Source organism: Aptenodytes forsteri, unplaced genomic scaffold (assembly GCF_000699145.1).
Source record: "Aptenodytes forsteri isolate BGI_AS27 unplaced genomic scaffold, ASM69914v1 Scaffold54, whole genome shotgun sequence".
NCBI lineage: Eukaryota > Metazoa > Chordata > Aves > Sphenisciformes > Spheniscidae > Aptenodytes > Aptenodytes forsteri.
The window spans coordinates 17,198,734-17,222,296 of NW_008796044.1; the positions used below are offsets into that span (position 1 = coordinate 17,198,734).

At 41.7% G+C, this 23,563-nt stretch overlaps 1 protein-coding gene across 2 annotated transcripts in view; it reads left to right on the top strand.

Annotated features, from left to right (window-relative positions):
• Positions 1-22,782, top strand: part of FSTL4 (follistatin like 4) — a 235,171-nt gene extending 212,389 nt beyond the window's left edge. The window contains exons 9-16 of one of the 2 annotated variants that reach the window (XM_009285930.2): positions 3,777-3,938; positions 4,956-5,090; positions 6,534-6,560; positions 11,824-11,942; positions 14,853-15,002; positions 15,600-15,707; positions 18,790-18,899; positions 22,080-22,782. In XM_009285930.2, the coding sequence (XP_009284205.2) occupies positions 3,777-3,938; positions 4,956-5,090; positions 6,534-6,560; positions 11,824-11,942; positions 14,853-15,002; positions 15,600-15,707; positions 18,790-18,899; positions 22,080-22,782 (1,514 nt within the window). The remainder of the gene's footprint in view (positions 1-3,776; positions 3,939-4,955; positions 5,091-6,533; positions 6,561-11,823; positions 11,943-14,852; positions 15,003-15,599; positions 15,708-18,789; positions 18,900-22,079) is intronic. The other variant, XM_009285931.2, reaches the window with a different exon arrangement.
• Positions 22,783-23,563: the final 781 nt, after the last annotated feature.

The following is a 23,563-nucleotide window of genomic DNA, read 5'->3' on the forward strand; positions in this document are numbered from 1 at the left end:
TTACTTGTTTGAATACCTTTTTTCTCCTACTTTGCTTAAGATAATAGCATTTTTATATTGCCTTTGGCTGCAGACACAGTAATGGTTAGCAATGATATATAGTCACCAAGGGAAATAGCAAAGGATAATCCATATATTCCAAAGTCTGGAGCTGAAATCTTTGCAAGTTTAAAGTAAAATGTGCTTACTTGGAATGTATTAATTTGTAGCGAGGATAATAAAAATGCATTCTGCAGTTTGCTGTTATCACAAGGCAGTTGCATGCAATAATTTACCTGTGCAATGAATTATGTAAGACGAGGGAGAAGAAATAAAAAGTTTAAAAATGGAAGGAGTAGGAAAATGATAAGAGAGCAGGAATGGAGGTGCAACACATATTTTTGTAGGTGAAAACAAGCAGTTTCCTTATTAATCACTCTTGAAAAGACACCTTGCTGTAATTTCAAATTCATCTAATTTTCATGCAGAACATTGATTCAGTGTCCAGGACCCCTGAGCTACTTTTTGCAATATAAATCTGTTGTGTTTTCAGCTCTGCAGGTAAAATATGTGGATTACTCACATACAGACTAACATGGTATGAGGCAAAAAACCCGAGAGATGCAAGTAAACTCCGCTTTGTCAAGGTGTGCCCTGTTTCTAGGGAGCATGATCCTTGTGGCAGTCATTGGGAGTGCTGACCTGATGTCCGTATGAAGAGGAAAGCCTAACGCAAACAATTATAAGAAAACCTGATCAACCCACACTGGTTTTGAGAGCATTAAATAGGTGATGTCTGGGACGGGCTCTATCTCTGTTAAGAGCTGCTGGGTGAGAAAACACCACTAGGCTTGGAGTAAAATTGCTCTGGTGCCTTTGGCCATTTGGGATATGTTAGAGAAGGGCTTGAGCCCGGCTGAGGGATCTCCATCTCGCCTGGAGCCGGGCAGGTGCAGGCAGGCAGCCGTATCCTGGCAGGAGCAGAGCTCTGCACGGGGCACGGGACCTCGCAGGCTTTGCTCCAGAGCTGGTTTTCATGTAGCTAGCTGCAAGCATGGGCGCGCTAGTCTGTCTGCAAGAGGCTGGGGCAGGCAAACCCCCAGGCAGAGAGGGTCAGCATTGCTTGTGGACTAGAAGAGGCAGGTTTGTGCTGTCTGGAGAATTAGGAAGGTACCTGGAACATTAAGTACTAACTGCCCGTTGACTTTACCAGGATTTGGGCATCTAACCTGCTTGGGTGTCCTAAGTTTTTTCCTATGCATTTGTAAGAGACAAACCACCTCTCATCTATGAGTCTGAATTTCAATGGACATAGACTTTCAATGGACCTCAGTTCCTAAACCATTTCATTCTAAAAATGTTACTAGTAGCAAGGAAATCATAGGTGAGACAAGCATTGAGTGCAGGACCTTCATAAAATTCTGTCAAAGTGGACAAAAATTACTGTCTTTAACCTATTGCACCTGGAGACACCGACACGGAGAAATTTAAATTAATTTTGCGAGGTACAGACAGAATCAGAAGCTCCTGACTCGCAGTCTTATTCCCCTGAATTGCTTGGACACTGTCCCTTAAATGAATGCAGGGATGGCTCTGACATCTGCCAGCCATTTCCAGCAGCAGATCGCTTCCTTTGCTCTCCTTCCGCTTGATCTGGCACCTCCTGACAGCACCCGTAACCCTGACAGCGATGGCAGGAAGAGGAGATAAAAAGCTAGTAAATGCTTTTATTTAGAATATGCAAACTCAATTTAATAAAACAAACCTTGTCTTTTGGTAACCTCCTGATTAAAGAGCTCTTACGGGGTGGTTTACCCACCGCCCTGCATCTTACAACACGTTTTCTTTTCTTCTCAAGTAAAGGAAATAGAAGACAAGGAAGTAAATCTACACGTCCAGTGCAGAGGTGAAGTCTAAAGCCATTCCTTTGCTAGAAGTCCCCATTTTTTTGTCTCTTCAGTTGCCCCTAGGTATTTCCTCTCAGATTACACTTGAACAATCTCTCGCTTTTAAAGCTATAAAAAACAAGTAGACTTGAGGGCTTTCTGTCGTGGCTGATTTCCTTCCAAGCTGATGAATCAGCTCTGGTTAATACTTGGCAGCTGGTAGGTAAGACAGAAGTAAAATGCATCTCTCTCTGGTAAGGGCCATAAAAAATAGAAATAAAAAGATGGAAAGTATATGCTAGTGAATGTAGTTATTTAACCTATCCCCATATGGACATATAGACACATAGCAAGCTGCAAACACAGATTTCATTTTATTCTGAAGCAACTGTTAAGTCAATTTACTTTTGCCAGTCCTGGAGCCTAAGGATGGACTACATGAAAACACAGCAGCGAGTTAGGTACCTTAAGCCAGTGACTTCCAGTGGAAGTTTGTTATTGACTGATTCAGGCTTTCTAAAAAACCCCACAAATTTTCCTCGATCCTCCGTTAGCGCTAGCAGAGGTTACACATTTTCCTTGAGGAAGAAGTTGGGCCCCCACATACCGCATCCACATTTGACTCTGACCGTGGTTTTACGAAACTGTACAGCTTTCAACAGTTACATCATGAGTCCCAAAATCTCCTAATCTGGTAGAAAAGTTGACCAGTTGATTATGGAACACAGCAGTCCATGATCACCCTTCAAATACCATCAGCCGTGATATGGCACACATTTCCTTTTATTATGTCCCTTGAGGTGAAAGGAAGGAGGGTCCCACTGATATTGCAATATTGCAAATTCTCTTTAAAGTAGGTGAGTAAATTGTTAAGAAATAATTGATGGGTGATATTAAGCCTTGTTGATTTGAGCAATGAAGGCAACATGATTGAAAATCAATGAACTTGCCTGAAATTGTAATATAATTAGTAGTTCTGCCAATTGAGTATATTAAATAGTTCATAGGGGCCTTCCTGAAACAAGGTAAGTCACGTTTTGAAAGCCTCTCAGAAAAAAAGAGAAGTAATTTATAAACACTTTATTTGTTCAGAATAACAGGTAGTGAATGTACAGGCTATTTCCTGATGGATATTTAATTAAAATGTTGAACAAAATGCTACTTCTAATAGGCAAGAACTCCAATTCCTTCCTTACTAGAGTCAGTGAAGGTTTGGAGTTTATACTTTCATTTTTAAATATGATATTTAATTAAATGTTGAACAAAATGCTACTTCTAATAGGCAAGAACTCAATTCCTTCCTTACTAGAGTCAGTGAAGGTTTGGAGTTTATACTTTCATTTTTAAATATGTGAGTACCCGCCTTAGGTTTTAATCCAACTTTACTGAAGTTCAGTCAGTCACTTAAGGAAAGAAAGAAAGAACAAGCAAGAACGGTCTAAGTACAAAATCAGATATCGAGGTTGCTCCCTGGCGTTGGTTTATTGGTTTCAATTCCTTCCTTACTAGAGTCAGTGAAGGTTTGGAGTTTATACTTTCATTTTTAAATATGTGAGTACCCGCCTTAGGTTTTAATCCAACTTTACTGAAGTTCAGTCAGTCACTTAAGGAAAGAAAGAAAGAACAAGCAAGAACGGTCTAAGTACAAAATCAGATATCGAGGTTGCTCCCTGGCGTTGGTTTATTGGTTTACTCTTTTCTATTATTATTTTCTGTTTTCTGCCCCCAAAGTTGAGCTGTAGAAAAATCATTACTGTAGCTTGCACTGAAAGCCAGGACGTTGCTTATTTCCCCGGTTCCTGGATCAGACCTCTTCTGCAGCACCGTTTGAAGGCAGCGGCTCTCGAGCCACCGACAAGGGGTGTCACCTGGCGGGTGAGTTTAAAGTCGCCAATTCCTTGTTTCCCGCAGTGCCACCAGTGATTCGCGTCTACCCTGAAACGCAGGCGCAGGAGCCTGGCGTGTCGGCAAGCCTCAAATGTCACGCCGAAGGCATCCCTAATCCCCGAATTACCTGGCTAAAGAACGGCATTGATATCATGCCAATACTATCCAAACAACTAACGCTCCTAGGTAAGAACAGAATTTTGATTAATTAAAGTATTGTAGACGGGGTTAAGGAGGATTATTTTGCACTTTACACTAGAAGTTCTTGTACTTTCGCTAAGCCACAGTTGTTGGAAATCGTGTTACAAAACCCGTTCTTCCTTTTTATCTTTTTCTCCTGTGAATTTCTTGGGAAATACAGTGTTGATTGATATAAGTGGTAATGGCATTCTGTTAAAAGACAGCGTGCCTGGTTCTCCACTGCCTCGCCTCTTGTGTACAGCTGTGCAAATCAGAAGAGAAACGCATTAAATTATTTGTTCAGGTGTAAGGACTACATTGGACGCAAGTCAGCTGCAGTTCACCTATCTTCTCACACCCACCTCTGCAGAGGGAATCAGGCTCTTGACTCCTGTTGGTCCTTGTTCAAATGAGGGTGCAACAGACACAATGAAAGGCAGAAATATTTATTTGCAATTTTCTGTGTAAAAATATTTAAAACCTCCACACACACACCCCCCAGTCTGGCTGTGGTGTATTGCAGCCCTCAACCTGTGTTGGCAACACAGGTATCCCTGCATGGTCGGGTGCGTTATCTCAAAATCTTCCAAAGGTTTTAGGCGACAGACCCACTCCAGAAAGCAAAACAGTAGGAGGAACTGTAGGAAGATCCCTCCCAAACCCAAGTTTTTGGTGATCTGATGAAAAACAGATTACAAAATTGAAGTCAGTTTTTCTCCACTCCAGCCAAAGCACTTTTTTTTTTAACAAGAAGAAATAAATGAAATGTAATTTATTGTTTGCACTTGGGATTGTTCTTTGTTCGTTTCTGGCACAGAGTGTGTATGTGCTAATGGAAAGAAGCAAAACATCAGCTCTCGTGAGAATCCCCCAAATACCTGTATTTATGTATGGGGAAACATTGTGCGGTGAAGCCACCCTGTCGAGCCGTTGCCAGGCGGCTGCGGCAATGGAAGGCAATTAAGGGCGGTAAAAGCAATTAGCAGCAGTGAGGAACACTGTTTATGGGTGTCTTTCTTACAGCGAACGGAAGTGAACTTCATATCAGTAGCGTTCGATATGAAGACACTGGTGCCTACACCTGCATTGCTAAAAATGAGGTGGGAGTGGATGAGGACATATCTTCACTTTTCATAGAAGATTCGGCAAGAAAGACCCGTAAGCTTAATTTTCCATGTATTTATTTCTGTAAAGTGTATTTAAATGTAGTGGTGTACATGCAATTTAATAGTTCAGTCCATTGCATGCGGTACGTTGGGCTCTTACTCGTAAGGTAATGACAATTTTGTCCTCACTTTGATCAGAGGATTGGCTACTGTTTTGGGAAGGAACCGCGTGAGGAAGGTAAAATCTCCTTGTCCACAACGATGATGCCCTTCATGTGCCAGAAGTGTACTGGGTGTGGTACGGGTAACATCTTTACTAAAGTAACAAATTGGCAATAGTTTTAGATGTAGAAGAATCCAAAACCTGGTGGTTTGTCGAATTATATGCAGTTTCAGAAAATACATTTCACTGATTTCTGTACAAGACTTCTTCTTTTAAAGCTAGTTACAAGTCAAAGTTCTCAGATATTTTGATGCTTGAGAAATGTTCTGATTGAATTATTTTGCCTGTGTTTACATCACTAACTAGCGAAATAGGTTTCCCTTGGTGTGAAATTATCTTCCAGTTCAAAGACAAATATTCTCCCAGCCACTCATGTCTCCCGTAGGAGTGTGGCAGTGTTATCTTGACCGCACTGTCCCCGAAACACCGTTAATGAAGGAGGTGATTAGTTGCCCCAGTGGAAAAGCTCCCAGAGGCCTGATCCTTCCTAATTCTGCTGTCTTAACTACTTGGGAGATCGCCTGGGTTCATGGCGATACTAAAAGGCTAGGTGCAAATGGGATTTCTGCTACTTTTCTGGCTGTTAATACAGAGCAAGAATTGAAAATGAAGTTAGCCATAAATATGCGCTCTCGTGGTGATTCTTTGGAAAATGTATTCTATTCCTCATTAAACAGATTTATGTACTCTTGTTAATATTGGTCGTTTTCCCTTGAATAGTTGAGCAAGGGAAATTACAGTATGTTGAGAAATAATTGGATGTATCTTAAACAGAAATTCAAATGCAGGTGTACTTTCAAAGAGTATTTGAATCCTAAGAGAGAATGTAGTTGCATGAAATTCCAAGAAGAAACGCAGCAAAGTGTGTAGCTGCTGTAACTGCCAGTCTCAGGCTTCTGAAAGGTGTCACGTTTGCTTATTGAACCTGTACGGAAAATCACAGCCTGTACCATACCTCCAATTACATTTGAAGGTAACATCTTCTCTTTAGTAAGACTTTGATCTTTGCACAGGCTAAAGTTGGCTTCATTTCAGTGAGGATTTTTCCCATGTCAAAGTTTCAGAATTGTCTCTAGAAGGAGCAAATGTATTTAGAAATATCTATCTTTCCTGATATTTTATTTGAATGAATGTTACAGAGTTTTCACAAATTAAACAGTAAACATGAGTATTAATTCAGTTACTTGCTACAATGAAAATTTTGACATTGTTTTGTTGTTTTTTTTCTTTTCCTGATTTTTTTCTGGCTTTCCCAATTTTCTGATGCTGCAGTTGCAAACATACTGTGGCGAGAGGAAGGTACTGCAGTAAAGTTTTTTTGTCGTAGTGATAATGTGCTTGTCTGCTTTAATAATTCCATGATGGGCCATTCTCCACTGACTTGCCACTAACTCTATCAACTTTCGCAGTTACCAGATTAAGTACAGACCAGACATTTAAAAGCTGAACTATTCAATTAAGAGATGTCACTCTCGTAATACAAATCGTACCTATAACTTCTTACATTTTCCCACTATGAAATAAAGAATGACCATAAAATATAAAAAAACGTGAGTTTTATATAAACTGCCGCCAATGTGAATAGCCTGACATTCTCAAGCTGCATTAACAATTGCACAAGTGTCAGAAGTGCTCCCAAATTACCACAATTGAACAAGTAAGACATAAATTCAATACACAGCCTTTTTAAGCAAGTAATTCAAGCTCTTCCTCCTCAGTAGCACATATTGATGTTTACTAGGTGAGCAACAAAAATTGTGTTCTTGACTGTTAGGCAAAAAAAAAAACCACAACAGGTTTTGATTCCCTCTATCCTTTAAATCAATGCAGGGTAAAGGTTGCCCCATTTCTCCTTGTTTTAATTGGCAGTTAAGATCTCTAGTTTGATCAAATATATAGTGTGACCTGCACAAGGTCAGTATCTGTGTATCTTGGAAGCCAAATTAGAAGAAAACCCATCCTAAACAGCTAATTGACTCAAAGATATTATGGAGGCACTTGAAATGAAAATTTATTTGATCTTGTGTGTGCTTGTGCTGTCGTAATTTCCAAAATGCACAGTAAGACGCATCATGCAAAGACCCAAGGAGCTCTCAAGCAGCTTGCCCATCTGCCTCTGTAGGTACGGTGCCCAGGTGCATGGACGGGGAGCCTCCCGGCTTCAGGCTCCTGGGGGCTGTGAGCAGGGTATCCGCTCACTGGAGGAAGGCTCTTGGATCAAAGTCCAGGCATAAGCCAGTTCTTACATCTGCCAGTTGCATATGAAGAAGCTGGGACATTGGTGTCCTTCCAGCCTTGTGGGGAAGCTCTCTGTGCACATCCAAACTGCTCTCAACTGCGTCCCCCTGCCCGCTGCAAACACCTCTCCCTCCCGTTGTTCCTCCAGGGAGGGCTGCACCCTCACTCTGCCTTTAGAGGGTGCAAAGACCCTTTCATAAGTAGTGCCTCCAGGTACCCAAAGTGACAGTCGTGCTTCATGCCCTTGGCTTGGAGCTTTCTGGTTTGCTGTGGCTTGGCCCAGAGGATTTTAGGGGCAGAAGGAAAGTGCCAGCCCTTAGTGACCGGTGCTACCTCGGCTACGTATGCAGACACCCGATGCATACCTGCTGTCCCATTGTTGGCTGCAGACGCGTACACGCAGCAGACACAGCTGACTGGAGGTCATGAGATGTGGCACAGCCACCTAAGACACAGCTCTCCAGCACTTACTCCCAAATACGCCGCCTGCAAGTGCCTGGCGCACGGCAATGAAGAGCGTCTCCTTACTGCTGATGTTCCTGTAAATGGCATTATGGGCACTAAGAATTGCTATTTCCCTTCTGCTTGGAAGCGAAATCTCTAGTGCATCTAATCAGTCCAGCATCATCTGCATGATGCTACATGGCTGTTTATATACTGCATCCCTCATGCTCCTTTTTAAAGAAAGTAGGTGGATAACACTGCCAGATGTAGAAGTATAGTAATATTTAAAGAACAACTAAGAAGTTGGTTGCAGAAAGTCTTATTACAATTCTGCTAAATAATATGGACTTACTGCTTATCAACCTTCCACATTTTAAAGAAAAGTATGAGCGATGTACAGGGAAAACATGGGCAGGAAAAGCAGATTTGCTATTGATGTTCCTAAACAATTCAGTACCTTTAGAGCAGGTTTATTCCCCTGCCTGTGTTGTTCTATAGTATTTGATCGGCACATTCATTCTAGACAAAGAATCCATTGAACATACTTTAGCATGTGAAATCTTGGCACAGAGAAAGCTGGAAGAGAGGAACGGTATTTTTGCTTTTACATTTTAATGTATACTTTCGATTCCATTAAAATGAAAACTTATGTGTAAGTAGCAATATTAACAAATGGATTGGTAGACTTGAGTTCCTTTAAAAGGATCACGTCCTCGTGCCCACAAGGAATGTAGTAACTAAAGCTATTGGGAAAATGCCTAGACAGAACATTGTGTAGAGCAAGCTTTTGCTGCAAGTCAAAGTTTTAACACAAGTAGTTGGTCATTTTAAAATTCAGTCTATCAGTCTGTTCTCAAAACCTTTCACAGACCATGCACAAGTAAAACCTCAAGAAATGAGTGCACATAGCATGACCAGCCAGTTAAACATGGAACTGGAAGCACGTGCAATATTTGCTCAATGTGCAAACTGGTTTTTAATTTTATGCAGAGAAAACTGCAAGTAGCACAAATGTGAGGTAGAGATTTGTTTTCATGCCAGTGTTCATTTCTGCAGTGTGTTGCTTGCTTTATACCTGGCTAAAGGGAGCATATCGTGCCAGCAGGCAATCATCAGTTATATGAATGTATGCACTTAAAAAGCTGAAAGCCTTTTTGTTACCAAATTTAAGTTCTAAAATACTTCCAAGCATTTAGATTAAATTAAGAAAAATTATTCAAGTATCAGATCAGAGGAGAGTATTCCACGGTGACAAATTTGCCCTTTGATCTCAAAGGAGGGAAATACAAATGTACGCTCAGATGAAGACTGTATTCCTCAAAGAAAACTCTTGTTATCATCAGGTGTCCTCTTGAAGTTTTAAAAAATAAGGATGTTAGAGTCAACTTCAGCTGGAATGGTTCAAATAAGAACTGTTATGTTTAGGAGACCCTCCCCATTCTTAGTGGGGGTTTTGTTATATTAGGTTTTTTGTTATACAGATGAGGTATGTCACTTTTTATAAAGCCTTTAGTTTTTGAACTAGTTGTGTCATCCAACCTGAAATGTCTTCAATTAAAAAGGGGAAAAAAGAAAAACCCTCCTCATTAGTCCCCCAGTTCCCAGTCTAGGACCTGCCTCACTGGTATAATAACACAACTGAGCAAAATTCTCCATTGCCCACCTCCGTACTGAAATAATTCCCCAGACCGAGGAGCTGCAGCAGTATAATCAAGAGTGGAGTCTGTTTTACCGATGTCCATGAGATTGTTTAGAGATGTACCCCAATCAAGATTTGGCAAATACTTCGTAAGTCACAATAAAACACCTAGTTTGTCTAGTAAAAAACCTGCTTTGTCTAAAAATCAGTGTGAAGATTACTCTCTGAAAAAGTATTTTAATTTAAATTGGTAAACTTTTCTAAAAAGAGAGTACCTGAATGCTATTAGTAATTTGTATCATATTTTAACCAGTCAGCAGAAAAACTTGCACTCATTTTACTGTAAAACAAGTGGTGGGACTTGTCAAGTCACTAACTCTAAGCCTACTGGGGTAAAATTATTATCAAAGTATTTTTGTGACTAATTAAGGCCTTAGTTCTGAAATACACTCTCATTGTAATAGGATCATCAGACAAAATCACGCTACTATCGTGCATGAAAATAATAACAAGCATCTTCACAGTGGTCATGATTTGTTGCCTGCCTGTTTCCACTTCTTAGGATTAAAATCCTTTACTCATGAAAATACGTGCACTCATTCCAGCCAGGGTCAAATTCTGCTCTCTGATGTATTCACTCAAATCCCACTGAAGCAGGTGGGAGTTGTGTGCATGCTGTGAGCACAGATTTTGGTCCAAAGTGCCCGAATGAAACGTTTTAACAATATACTCGGAAAAAATTAGCCCTTAGTCCATAAAGATAACTTAGCTCTCGATGGAAGTTCGGTAGCTTTTTTCCTACGTGCATGATCCCTCACTGTGGCATCACATTTAAGGATCGCGGCTCCTGTACCCGCCTGATGCCCTAACTGGGGTATTTCTGTGGTATGGTTTAGAGAGACTCAGCTTGAACATTGTCAACACAGCAAACACCGCATGCTGAGACGATGTTCTCCGAAACCCCTTATTTGGCACAAAAAGAGGGGGGTTTAGCACCAAAAAAACCCCTCCTAGCCTTACTAAATACTATGTATTTTACAAAATTTTCCAAAAATGCATTTATCCAAATTATACATGTTTTTACTGTGAAGTTTTCCTGTGACGATTTAGACCTCAATCCTGCAAACACTTAAGCGATGTGAGAAACTGTAGACATGAACAGTGTTTAGAGCTGCCACCACAGGACCAGCCGAGGGAATCGTAATGCTGAATGTTGTTCAGATCTGTAGAAGTGGGACCTTATTTCTCCATGGGTAAAACGTGATTAATTAGAAATGACAAATTATCACATCACCATATCGTTGGCAGATGAGTACGCTATCAACATTACTGGGGGTGACAGTGGTCATTGCAAACACTTACTGGTGGTGGTATGAAAAAGATGAAATGATGCTTGGATCTTTCTAACTAGAGTGTTTGAAAAGATCCTGAACATTGCTTAAAGATGCTCGTTACTGCAATTGCATGTAGCTGAAGAACAACTAAATTATCAGCGTTTTAAGGCATTTCTGCATGACAGAAATGATGAAATACAATCTCCTAACAGCAAAGCGATGACAGACAGACAGTTTTCCAAATCTCCTGGAATGCCCCAGTTGGATAAATGAGTGCTATTGCGATGCTGAACTAGTCCACATTTGTGAATTACAGTTTGCAAGATTTCAAAAATGTATTTGTTTTGGTGGCTATAGTTAGTTCATCCAGATAGTTTAAGAAGACAGAGAAATAAATATTTTCAGTCATGGAACGGATGTTAAGCACTTCCATTTTGCATCACAGTTACAAGAAGACAAGTTACCTGTATCAGGACAACCTTCAGATTAATTTTAACTAAAGCTTCTCTCTCGGTTCTCAAATTATTAGCAAGCTATTTCTGATGAAATCATAGAAAAACAAAGTCATAATCTGAGGGAGTTAACAATGCAATACAGGGGCTTCTTATAATCAAATCCCGCTTCGGTACATATGCACAAGACCTGAAACTAGTTATTTGCGTACAACCACCGCCACCAAGGCAATGCATTTTTGAATGTGTCTGTACCTCTTCACTCCTTGAAGCCCTCGTTGTGACATGAAATTTGATTTTGTGAATGCACCGACTGCATCCAAATGACCAACTTTTATGTAAGGCAGATTTTGTTTGCTGGGGGAGGAGGGAGAGTTCTTAAAAAAAGTCCTAATGGCTACGGACTCTTACAAAAAAAAAAAATTCCTACTCCTTTTGCTTTATCCCCCTTCAAGGCCTGAGTGTTGGGAATATGTTCTATGTCTTTTCTGATGATGGGATCACAGTCCTTCAGCCAAACGAATGTGAAATCCGGAGACACATCAGGCCCGAAGAGAGGATTTTCACAAGTTATGTAAGTCCTAAACCCGGCAGCTACAGCCGACAGCTGGGAAAATTTCTCTTAATCTCTTCAAAGGTGGTTATTGCTAAAGGACCCATTTGACACAGTGATGTTGGAGCTTGGTGGGTTTCATGTGGCATCCCTGAGGTATATCATCTTCTCCTCTTGAAAACTAAGGGAACCACCTAAGTTATAAGACTGGCATGGAGCATTACTGACACGCTGCAGAGAATTTGTCTAGTTATCATGTCAAAATGTAGGCAGAGGAGTAGGCAAAGACTTCCACTTGTCCTGTTTGAACTGTTTACATCTCCATGCCCAAAAGTTGTAACTGGGCTGTAGGGAAAGTACAAAAGTCTATAGCAGAGATGCACACATCACGCCCTGGTGCTAACTGGCCCCTTTTACTGATGGTGCCACAGGCAAAGGAGTGGGCTACTTTCGGCTCTTTAGAAATAGTTTCCCAGGTTAAACCACAGCAGGGAGGCGAGTAAGAATGCACAGAAGATGGTTGTGCCATGCTGGTCCTCTGCATCTTCTGCCGCTGAATCGGAGACCCGCGCCGTCCCTGTTTGCTGTCCAGCATTTTCTGCCAGCACTGAGTTTACCTAACCCTGGCTTTAGGAAATCACAAGGAAAATTTGTTCAAGTGTCAGTGAAAGTCAAGCACTGGCTCGTATGCAGTGGAGCTCAACATGGCAAGTGGGATAACACGTGCCTGGAGGCCCTGTGAGGCCAATGTTTTCAGTGACCTGTGTTATGTACTCCCGTGCGGTAACATACACCGTGTATATGCTCATGAAACTATCAATTCTCATAAAACACAGGTGCTGAAATACATCCAGAAATGCTTTTTTGTCACTCCTTTATTTAGTTTTTTTTTAAAAGGGGAAGCTGAGAATGTGGCTCCCTTCTGAAGAAAAGGACTCAGCCTTGCTTTCAATTTTGGGAGGAATAAAAGGGGAGAATCACTGTCATAAGCCCTGCGGGCTGGGTCAGGCTCTGCTGCCATGGGTCAAGAACTTCTTGTGAGTCTGTATTCAGTATTTTTTAAATGTCAATAAATTTGTGGTTGATATTGGGGTTTTTTCCACTGGATTTTAATATAACTTAGTAGAAATCCATACGGATGCTCACCCCAAGACTGGTCCTTAGCACGGGCATACTATTATTAAACCACACTTGAGCTGTTGCTACTCAAAGACAGAAATCTTCTGTTTCTTTTCCAAAGAGCTGTAAATATTGAAGAGGTGGTTCTGGAGAAACAGCTTGAAAAGAACAAAGGAGAGAGGGCACTTAAGGAAATAATGTCAGCACAGTGGTGGGCATAAAGGGGATTTTTAATGTCATTACTTGGCTGCCTTTCAGAGAGACCTCTAAGGGTTTCCTACAGATATCATAGAGCCTTTTGCCTTGGTATAGGGAGGATTGACTTTTTTTCCTTCCCTTTTCCCTTTTAGTATCTTGAGTGTTTGCCACATAGACAGTGACACCAGCCTGCAACTTTAGGAGGGTTTCTACAACAAAGGTTTCTTCATTTGCTATTAGAGGGCACAAAAGCAGATAGAGCAGCTGCAGCTGAGCACTGTAGCGGAAAGGCCGGTGACCTTTCCCTGCTCCTGTTGATTTGGGTGGATGCTGTGCTGTGAGAGCCCAAGCCCCAGTGCACAGCCGAGGATGAGGAGGGCCGTTTGGAGGCTGTCAGGTGCTTGGTTGCATGAATGGCTGCTGGAAGCCCAAGGCTGGGCTTTTGTAGCATCTTTTAGCTTGGAGTAGCATAGATCCCCAGCCTGGCTGGAGGGCCAGAAAGGAAAATGCAGCCAAGCTGTTGAGTCTTGTATCTTCAACCCTTACACGTGGTCTCCACCAAGGTACCTAGCCGATAGAGCTGTGCTGCTTAGAGGTGCAATCTTTCTATCCATAATCATCGCTCTGATACAGACCCGGTGTTGGCATTGTTTTTTCTTGTACCTCCTCTTTCCCTGAACAAGCTTTGCTGCTCTAAACGCTTTCCCCTTAGGGAGGTTGTGCCATTATTTAAAGTGACCCAGCTGTTGTATTGACAAGATTTAAAACCAACAGTTGTGCTCACTGAAATATATATGTGTTCATTTAATTTTACCCTCGTTTCCACACCTCAGCCTGGTCCCACACAAATGCTCTTTCAAATAAAGCAACTCAACAGAAGGAGGAGCGATGAAGGGTAGCCAACACGCAGAGGCTTGTTGGTGAGATCATGTGTGACTCTTCAAACTTGGGGTACCAGTGAGCTCCCACTAAAGCTAATACCAGTTTTGCACAGGACTCAGTGAGTGGAGGATCAGAGGCAAAATATGGCATCAGGCAGCTGTGAACAGGATTTGGTCCAAAGCAGCAGGATTTGGTTCCTTTTGAACAGGGGAAGTTTCTGTGTTGGAGCAATAGACTGTAGGACCCTACTTGTTTTGCTAGTGTTTCCCTGAGCACAAGCATCTTAGAGCACGTTCTCCTGAACTGAAAATGAAGACTGTATGAAAAATATAAACCTGTGATTCAATTAATGTAAATCACTGTTTTTTCAAAGCACAGAGTGATATTTATTTTAATATCTATTGCTAATAAATGCTGACAGCACTGCAAGTCTTGATGAACCACGGCATACTTCAAAAGATAGATCCATAGACTGTGTGGTAATTTAAATTCAATGTGTGTTTGCAGGAGGTCCAGCTGTTTAATGTCACTGGGTAGAGCCAGGCTGCAGTGTGGTGCCTAATAAAATAATTATTTCATGTTTTCCAGGAAAGAAAGGGGAAAAATATCATCCTAATGGAATCCCCAGGGAATTTTTTCCTATAGTTCTCAAGGCTAAGCTTCTTGGCTGCTCCAGGCCCTGAACTTGTAGGAGTTAAACCTTTTCTCCTCTTCTGTTTTTTTCCTCCTCAGGAAGAGATCTGTCCCAGAGTGGAAGGTGAAGGCACTCAGTCCTGCCTCTGGGCTTCAGCGGTCAATGTCAGAGACAAGTACATTTATGTGACGCAGCCTAAGCAGAATAGAGTAATGATAATTGATATCCAGACTCAGAAAGCCATACAGGTACTTACAAGGGGAACTCCTTATTCACTGATGGCAAAAAACTTGATGTGGAACAAAAAAAGTAGATCTTTGCCCAGTGGATCTGCTGACATCACTAAAAAGTTGGGCCCGTGTTGTTTTCACCCATGGGGTCACACTGTGTCGTTCACTGTTCTGTAACCTCACTGGCAGGAAAAAACTCCTTTATGGGTTGGATATCACAGTCTCAGGGCTGCATCTGCAGCCAGGCTTGCAGCTAGCGTGGTAAAATAATGCTAGGACGAATTTCTGGCTTATGCTTACTGAGCCGCTGCCTGACCTCGGTTATAAGCAGGTTGGGAGTAATGAAGTGGTGTGGGTATAATTCAAGCAGAAATTGCCCCCTGATTTGCTGGCTATATGTAACAGCATAAGATGGAGTGATGTCGAGCCGGAAAACGGCACCGAGCAGCCAGATTTTTCTGCTGCCGGTGCTGCTGCTGATCCCCCAATTGATTTGAAGGCAAAGCTGCACAAATGAGTGTAAGTGATGCATGGGAATGTCTGCAGTCAACTAACATAATATTCGTCATGTGCATTTGGGTCACTATGTAAATACCTATCTCTGTTTTTTTTAAGTCCTTGGATGTTGACCCATTACCAACCAAATTACATTATGACAAGTCCCACGACCAAGTCTGGGTGCTTAGCTGGAGTGACATGCAGAAGTCCTCACCAACGCTGCAGGTAAGTCCTTACGCGCCTGAGCCTTTGCCCTTCCTTGGCTTGGCATCATTGGTAGCAAGCTGGTGGCTGGTTGCTTGCAGGTAATTAACAGCATTTAATGGTCTGGATATAAAGCTGCTCTTTTATTTGCATATCTAGTGTGTTTTATTCATCCCTCCTCCGTCCATTCTCACATATTTTTCCTGCTGTTTAATTTGTTTTTGAGCAACGACTGTGCTGTAGGCTGGCAGCAGGACTGCTTTGTTGCCAAGGTCTGTTTTGTTTTAAGGCTGATGACAGAGCCAAGTGCCGTGAAGTCATACAGCAAGGGCTGGCAGCTGACTGCGAGCAGTACGAGCCTGCGATGCTCCAGGTCATTTGTGCAGCCTGCGTGAGTGCGGCTTCTTTTTAACTTGATTGAGGTCTAAAAGCAGTGGGTACCAAGAAGCCACAAAGAGCATACTTTCTGCACAGAAATCTGTTACTCTTCAGGTTATTGGTAGTGTTTCATCGGATGAGCAAGTCAGGCCGAGCAACATATTCAAGGATAAGCCTAAGGTAGGGACTAAGTGTGTGTTCACTGCAGAGCTGCAGTGCACCCTTCTCAGACATTATGATGACCTGTGATTTTTTCTGTCTGCAAAGAATTTGGGGGCACTGCATGTAAAAGAAGCATCAAAACGTGAATGAACTGTACTGTGCCTCAAGATTCATACCTCTTTCAGGATTACTAGCCTAGCACCCTTGTTATGCTTTGAGCAAAACCACCCTGTTCTCCAGTTTGGTAAAGGCATTTACCTCTTCTTATCTTCCATGTAGAAGTCCAGGTTTTCTGCCAGTGCACTAAATTGCTACTTATTTTCCTTAAACTCATTTTGTCACTTGTCTTTCACAAGCCTTCATCCTCCTTTTGGATGATGATGGAGCATAATGTGGTGGGATTGTTCCTTTCATAGTAAAATGCAAAAAAGAGCTCTCTAGGGCATGAAGAAGCCATAAACAGCAAAAGCAAAACCTCAGGGACAAATTCTGTTACTGGCTGTCAGTGAGTCCACTGGAGGGGTGCCAGTGAGGTCCCCGGAGCTGCACCATGCTCAGCACCGTCAGACCCACAGTGATACTGGGGCACAGTAATGCACATAGGTTTGGACAACTAAATGAGCTTCAGTTTCTGGATTGCCCTGGAGGATTTGCTCTTCTGTTGATGGTACAGAAACACTAAGTGCAGACATCTAATTGGGCATTTTGCTGCTGCTGTATGTCATATGACAGAGTTGGCACCAGAGCTGATCTGATCCATCCAGACACAACCTTCTCTAGTAGTTATTTTCTGGCACCTGCTGCCTGACCTTTCTGGAAAAGTAGGTGTCATGTGAATACTCCTTCTACCAGAAATGTTTGCTTCTAAGTCTACATTAAAGCATTCCCCAACAGGCAGAAAAGAAGGGCGGCTGTGCTTTCTGACCTAAAAACCTACAAATCTGGAGCCTACGTTAGTCGTGGGGCTGCCCAAGGCTTTGCTGGAGATGCTGTCCCATGAGGGTGGGATGAGGCGTCCCCACCAAGCCACACGCTCCATCTGAGATAATGGCTCCAGCCTGCAGGCTTTCAATAATAAAGAATGGACCAGCAACTCAACAGGGGCATTTTCAGGAAAAGACGCCAGAAACAGAATGGGGGCAAATAAATGAAGGTTTCTGAGGCAACGCCACCAGCTTGTCTCACCTGGGGACAAGCAGTTTCCTGTACAGGGTATAAGGAGACAACATGGGCTCTCTTTACCCTTTCTGACTTAAATTTCTTCCATCCAGCTGTGAGAAGTTTCTGTAATTAAAGGAGACATGGCGCAAGCATGTGATTATTAAGAAGAACACACCATCTGCACAGCTGGAAACTTGTTATAAGGCTCCAGCTCTCAGATAGTCCTTTCTGTTATCTTTACAAAGTGCAGTTACACATGTAGAGAATGAGATTAGCATCAGCATCAGCAGATCTTTTCTTTTTTCTGACCTTCTTTCCCAAAAGGTGGGCAGTGACTAATTTGGCAAAGTTCGTTCTTAAAACCGGCAGTTGTTAGTTGCAGACATGAAATAAAATATCTTTTTTAACAAAGATGCTGCTGCGGAGGTTGATCTAAATTTCCACCCGTTCTTTGGAAGTCAGGGATCTGTCAAACAGCCCGTGCAGCCGACTAATGGGATGCTGTTGTTTAGCCATTACTGGCTTCTGGGAAGCAAATGTCTGTCCTCCTGAAAGCACTGTGCAAGAGTGGGCATCTTTCTTGAGCAATCTAATTGGAAGAAATCTAAACGGCACAACCAGAACAGCTGTCTGAACTAAACCTTGCAGGGCTTTAGCATTTCCTTAATGAATTATGTAGCTATAAATTCAAAGCAACTACTGTTGCACATTAGAGCAGCAGAAGTTCCTAATGAATGGACTAAAGTCATCTTGAACCGAGCAAACAATTTAGGTATTTAACATTTTAATTATTGAAAACTACTACCTCTCCTTTTCCGGAGCAGTGGAGGAGCTGAGTTCCCGTGGCCACGGAGGTGTGCGCTGTGCTGGAGGACAGCACCGGGGCGGGGACAGCCAAAGGGCCTTTCTCTGCTCTTCCCTGAATTTTATGTGGTGCGGTGGATGGAAGAACAGTTCTTCTCCTTCAGAGTGATAATTAACTGCTGTGAGTTAGTGTTTGATCCTTCAAGCTGGTAAATTATCGCTGTGCATTTAAGTGAAATTAATAAATATGGCCGTGAAATAAATGTTTGTTTTAGACAGTGAGGAATAAATTGTTATGGTCTTAGTGTTGTCATACTACTTCAGCTCCTGCATAACTGCTCTTTCTCGAGATATAAACATCTTAGGAAAGTAGAGTTGTGTACTTACCTTACAAATGTCAAGCCTCGAATACTATTTATTAGCACACCTTTTTCAAGACAGCTACACCAAACAATATTTTGAATTCATTAATCAATTTGAGTCTACTACATCCCTGGGAAAAGCCGCTCGGTACCGTGTATGACTATGTAATCTGTATTTATCTTTCTGCCTTACTTGCTGCTTTTCCTGTACTCCACCTTGTGTGTATTTATTGTAGGTAATACCAGAGGCAAGTGCAGGGGAGGATCAGCATGTTATCCGCACACCGTTTGAAGGAGTGGATGATTTTTTTATACCACCTACAAATCTTATTATTAATCACGTTAGGTAAGAAATTATCTTAATGAATAGCAACAGTGACCATACTGCTCTCTTCTAGTGGGCATCCTTCTAATAATCTTACAGCACTTGATGACTGTTAATAAATGAATTCGTGATCAAGCTAACTAGTCTTATCCCCATTTGCACATGTGAAATGGAGAAACGGTTAAGCAAATTACCTATTGTTATTCAGCAAATCAATGAAACAGCAAGAAGAAAAACTGAACTTCCCTTGGACCACGCACAAGTGTCCTAACCTCAGCTTGGTCAGTGATGGCTCCTTGCAGCACAGCAGGGCACACTGCCCTGGCTTGCTTGTGCCAGGAATTTCATTGCCAGAAAGCTGCCTTTCCTCCTCAAAACCGCTTTATGGGTCTGGGCAGAAACCTATGTCAAAGATTTATTGCCTGAAGTGGTAGAATTTTATTCTGCCTGAAGCATAAAACATGGTTCTTCCAAGTGTTTCCAACTATTTACTTGTTCAAATATTGGATCTCTGTGTGAGGTGTACGGTTTGAGCAGAAAAATGTTAGGCACTGCATATTAAAAAAGCCACCTCAATGAACCATCAGGTTTGAATGTTAATGTGATGTAGTGGTTAATGAGATTGTATAACTAACATACTAATAACTTGGAGTACTACTGGCTGCTTCCCAGCAGGAACAGGAAACCTCCCATTACCATTATCAAAATTGATGATAACTGCACGGCAATTTATACTGTTCTTACCATGTTGTAACATAACAACTGTTTAACCATCTTCTGTCCTCAGTATAGTTTAACTAAGTTAAACACTCAAAAAATCATAGTGTAACTCCTTACATTAATCTTAGGTTCCCTGCAGTGAACACTGAGGACGGGGGGGTGGGGGGGTGTCACACTTAAATGATTGTGTGTTGAATCTGATCCAAAATAAATAACTTTGCTTCCTGAAACACAAAATAATGAGACATACTTCATGGCTGGGGTTTTTTTTTTTTTTCTACCCTTCCTGAAACAAACACAAAATAGACATACTTCATGGCTGTCATTCTTAATTTTTCCCTACCTCATTTTTCCAGTTTGCTTTCAAAATACCGTTATGACTAATAGTAGTGCCAGGAGGTGGGTGACTGTTGAATGTTAAAGCCTGAGATGAGAAGGCATGACCTGGGTTCAAAGACAGGAAGGTGGAACAATTACACTTTTGTTTGTTTGTTTTATTGGTTTTTTGCTTCACTGTGATTAATCAGCTGTATACAGATGATCTTCCGTAAGAAATATTAAATGTAGATAATAGTCTATAGTTTTTCATGTGCAAAGCAGAAAATGCTGTGCCTAATTTCCTATTTCATTTGTTCAGGGCCAGATCTTTGTCCATTCTCTCTCACCCTCAACACAGAAAAATAATTGCTCACAGTCTAATGAGACTTACTGAGATCATGTTCTAAATTCTCCACTCAGAAACAATAAATGGCAATACCAGCATTTCCCAGGAAGGTGAATATTTAAGCAGTCTCTTCCGCGAGCCAAAAAATATTTGTATGCAAATGTTCCTGCATATGTATTTCAGCTGCCTGTTATTTCAGATAGATATCTAGGAATGTATCCATTTTTATTAGTTCCCAGGGTAGGTTGTTATCTATTAAAAACTCTCTAAGTGCAAGGTTTTCTTTGAGATTTCAGATCACAGATTTCATGCAAGCTCTGCGCCTCTTCTGCAGCTGCGTACACATAAAACACATTCTGACCCACTTTTTTAAATTAAAGTTTATGATAAGAACCATTTTTTAACTTCTTCGGGCATTTGGCCAAGTATTAAGGAAGTCTTGGGAAAAAAATGCTGTAAGGGAAAGCATTTTTTTAAAGTGTACTTAAAATGCATTCATCCAAGAGAAATACAAGTGTCATATCCAATTTCCCCCCACACAGTGCGCTACATATCTCCACTGTAGATGTTTTCTGAAGTCTCTAATGGATGTGAGTATAATGGGAAAATGAAAGGCTTAGCCCAGTGATTTTCATGGGATCTTACACTACATTGGCTCCTTCTTTAGCAGTGAAATCATTGCTGTGTGTCTCATTGACAGATGGGTTAAGAATAAAGAAATAAACCCAGTGTTTTAAGCAAAATATATATTATCTGCACGCAAGTACGTTGTCCTCCGCATTTCACAAAGCAATTTTACATCTTTCGGGGAGGAGATACAAAACTAAGCACTCTCTTCATTTCCTTCTGTCTGCACTGAATGGATGAAAAGATACTCGATGTAAAATTAGTTTTCGTAAGTCAGTATCAGTGACCTGTGAATCCGGGGGAACACAAACAGGCTGTTTCTATGGGCTCCCTCTCAAATTAAGCAGAAACCTTTCTTGGCTACTCTTGACCTTTTCTTGTCTTCAGCAAAGGTCAGATGTGCTGCAGCATATATCTTTTACAGAACATTTATTCTCTGCTCACTGTTGTCTTCCCTCTCTTGAGACAGAAAACAAAGACCCCTTTTCTTCAGTGCACCCTGGCCGGTTATGTTCCTGACGAAATGTTTTACGCCTTCCCTGGGCTGGCGGGGTGGTGCTTAACAAAGTCTGCTCTACACCTCAGCCTTGCCAGCTGCTGCAGTGGTCCCCAGGCACCAGGGGTAGCAAACGCACATCACAGCTACCCCCGATGCTATAATTTAGGAGATGAGGTTGGACATGGCCTTCACTCAATGGTTATACGTATAGCTCGAAGTTGCTCTCTGGCCCCAAGCTGGCAGGGATATGCTTTATTTTGAACGGTTTTCTATTTTGAGATTAAAGAAGTCTTGAGTATATATTGAATTACATCTCTGTAGACTTGAAACAGGTTAAATACAAAACTGGTCTACAGTAGCCTACAAAACACCCAAGCCTTGATATCATTCCTATTGTAAATTGGTCTTCCCAATAAAAGGTTTCAGCTCTTGAAGAGGTTATTCAAATACCCAAGCACATATTCAAGCTTCCAGGATAGGGTTGCTAATTTTAACTGAAATATATACCTCCTTTTAGCACATTGTAGAAGCACTAAAACGAGAGAGATTTCTTACAGAAAAGAGACAGCATTATTGCACATGCTTCCAAAACCAACAGGATAGAGTTTCCCAGTTCTGCTGACTTTCGTCTTTTCTCAAGCGTATCACCGTGTCTCCAGAGATGGCTTCAGTCTCGTGTTTTCTATTTCAGGTTTGGCTTCATCTTTAACAAATCCAAATCCGCAGTTCACAAAATTGACCTGGAAACTGTGACCCACATCAAGACTATCAACTTCAAAAACTATAGCTGCGTACCGCAGACCATGGCTTATACCCACCTGGGTGGTTACTTCTTTGTCCAGTGTAGGAGGAATGGGTCGGTGGCTGCATCGCCCCAGCTCATTATTGACAGTGTTACCGATGCCGTCATCGGCCCCAACAGCGACGTGTCGGGCACACCTTATATCTCACCAGACGGACGCTACTTGGTCAGTGCGGATGAAGACAGTGGCAGGATCAAAGTCCAGGCTCTATCTGTCCGAGGGGAAATCAAGTTGATTTATGACTTACAAACAAACATACACGTATCTGATCTGACATTTCAACCCTCTTTCACTGAAGGCAATCAGTACTATATATATGCTACATCACATTTGCAAACAGATGTGCTTTTTGTAGAGCTGTCAACGGGGAAAATGAACGTACTGAAGAATTTAAAGGACCCTATCACATCCAAAGACTGGCCCTGGAGCAACTACAACAGAATTATGAAAGACAGTGGATTATTTGGACAGTATCTCATTACACCAGCTAAAGATTCATTGTTTGTTATAAATGGGCGGCAAAATACGTTACGCTGTGAGGTTTCAGGTATAAGGAGGGGTAACATAGTGGTCTGGGTTGGAGAGGTATGAAAGGGCAATAGCAGTCGAGCCTTCGGCAGGCAAGTACCGGTTGGACCTTTACACTGCAACAAATGGGCAGTAGCATTGTATATTTTTACACTCGGAAAAAAAAAAGAAAAAAACAAAAAACCCCTGTATAGGCTTCATGGTACAACACTGGTCTACTTGCAAGTTTTATAATATAAGGTATGCTCTGCTAATAGGAAGTGGTTTTGAAGGGGTATTTTTTATTTGGGGGTATGATTTGTGGTTATGAGAAAAATGCTGGGAAGTGAATAATATCTCCACTGAGATATCGTATAAGCCACGAAACCTAGTGATTCTGTAGAACAAAACAGATTTTGAGTTTCCATACTGAGGAGCTTTTATGTTATGTTCAAGCCATCGGTTTTCTTTCCTGTATACCTTGCCCGTTAGCTGTGCTGATTACCCCACCCCAACACAGAGAGACTGCAGAAGCAATGGCTGCAGTTAAAATTCACCTTTGGATGATGAGGGAAACTAAGCATCAGAGAGCAGTTTTCAACCCACAGAAACCTAGGAGAGCGATTTAATGAAAACTGATCAGTTTTCTCTGCAGGATGGCTTTGGGAGGATTAACGGATGTGATTTCAGAAGGAGGCATAACAGAAATAGTAACTGTCAGCTCGCTTTCTTCTGCGCTTAATTTTGCTCTTGGTACTACTGAAGGCAATGTTATGAGTCCCCCCTCTTCTAATGCATATTTGTGTGATTGTATTTGAGAAATTTGGCATGAAATATCCAGGCCATTAGAGTGGGTAAAAGCCAG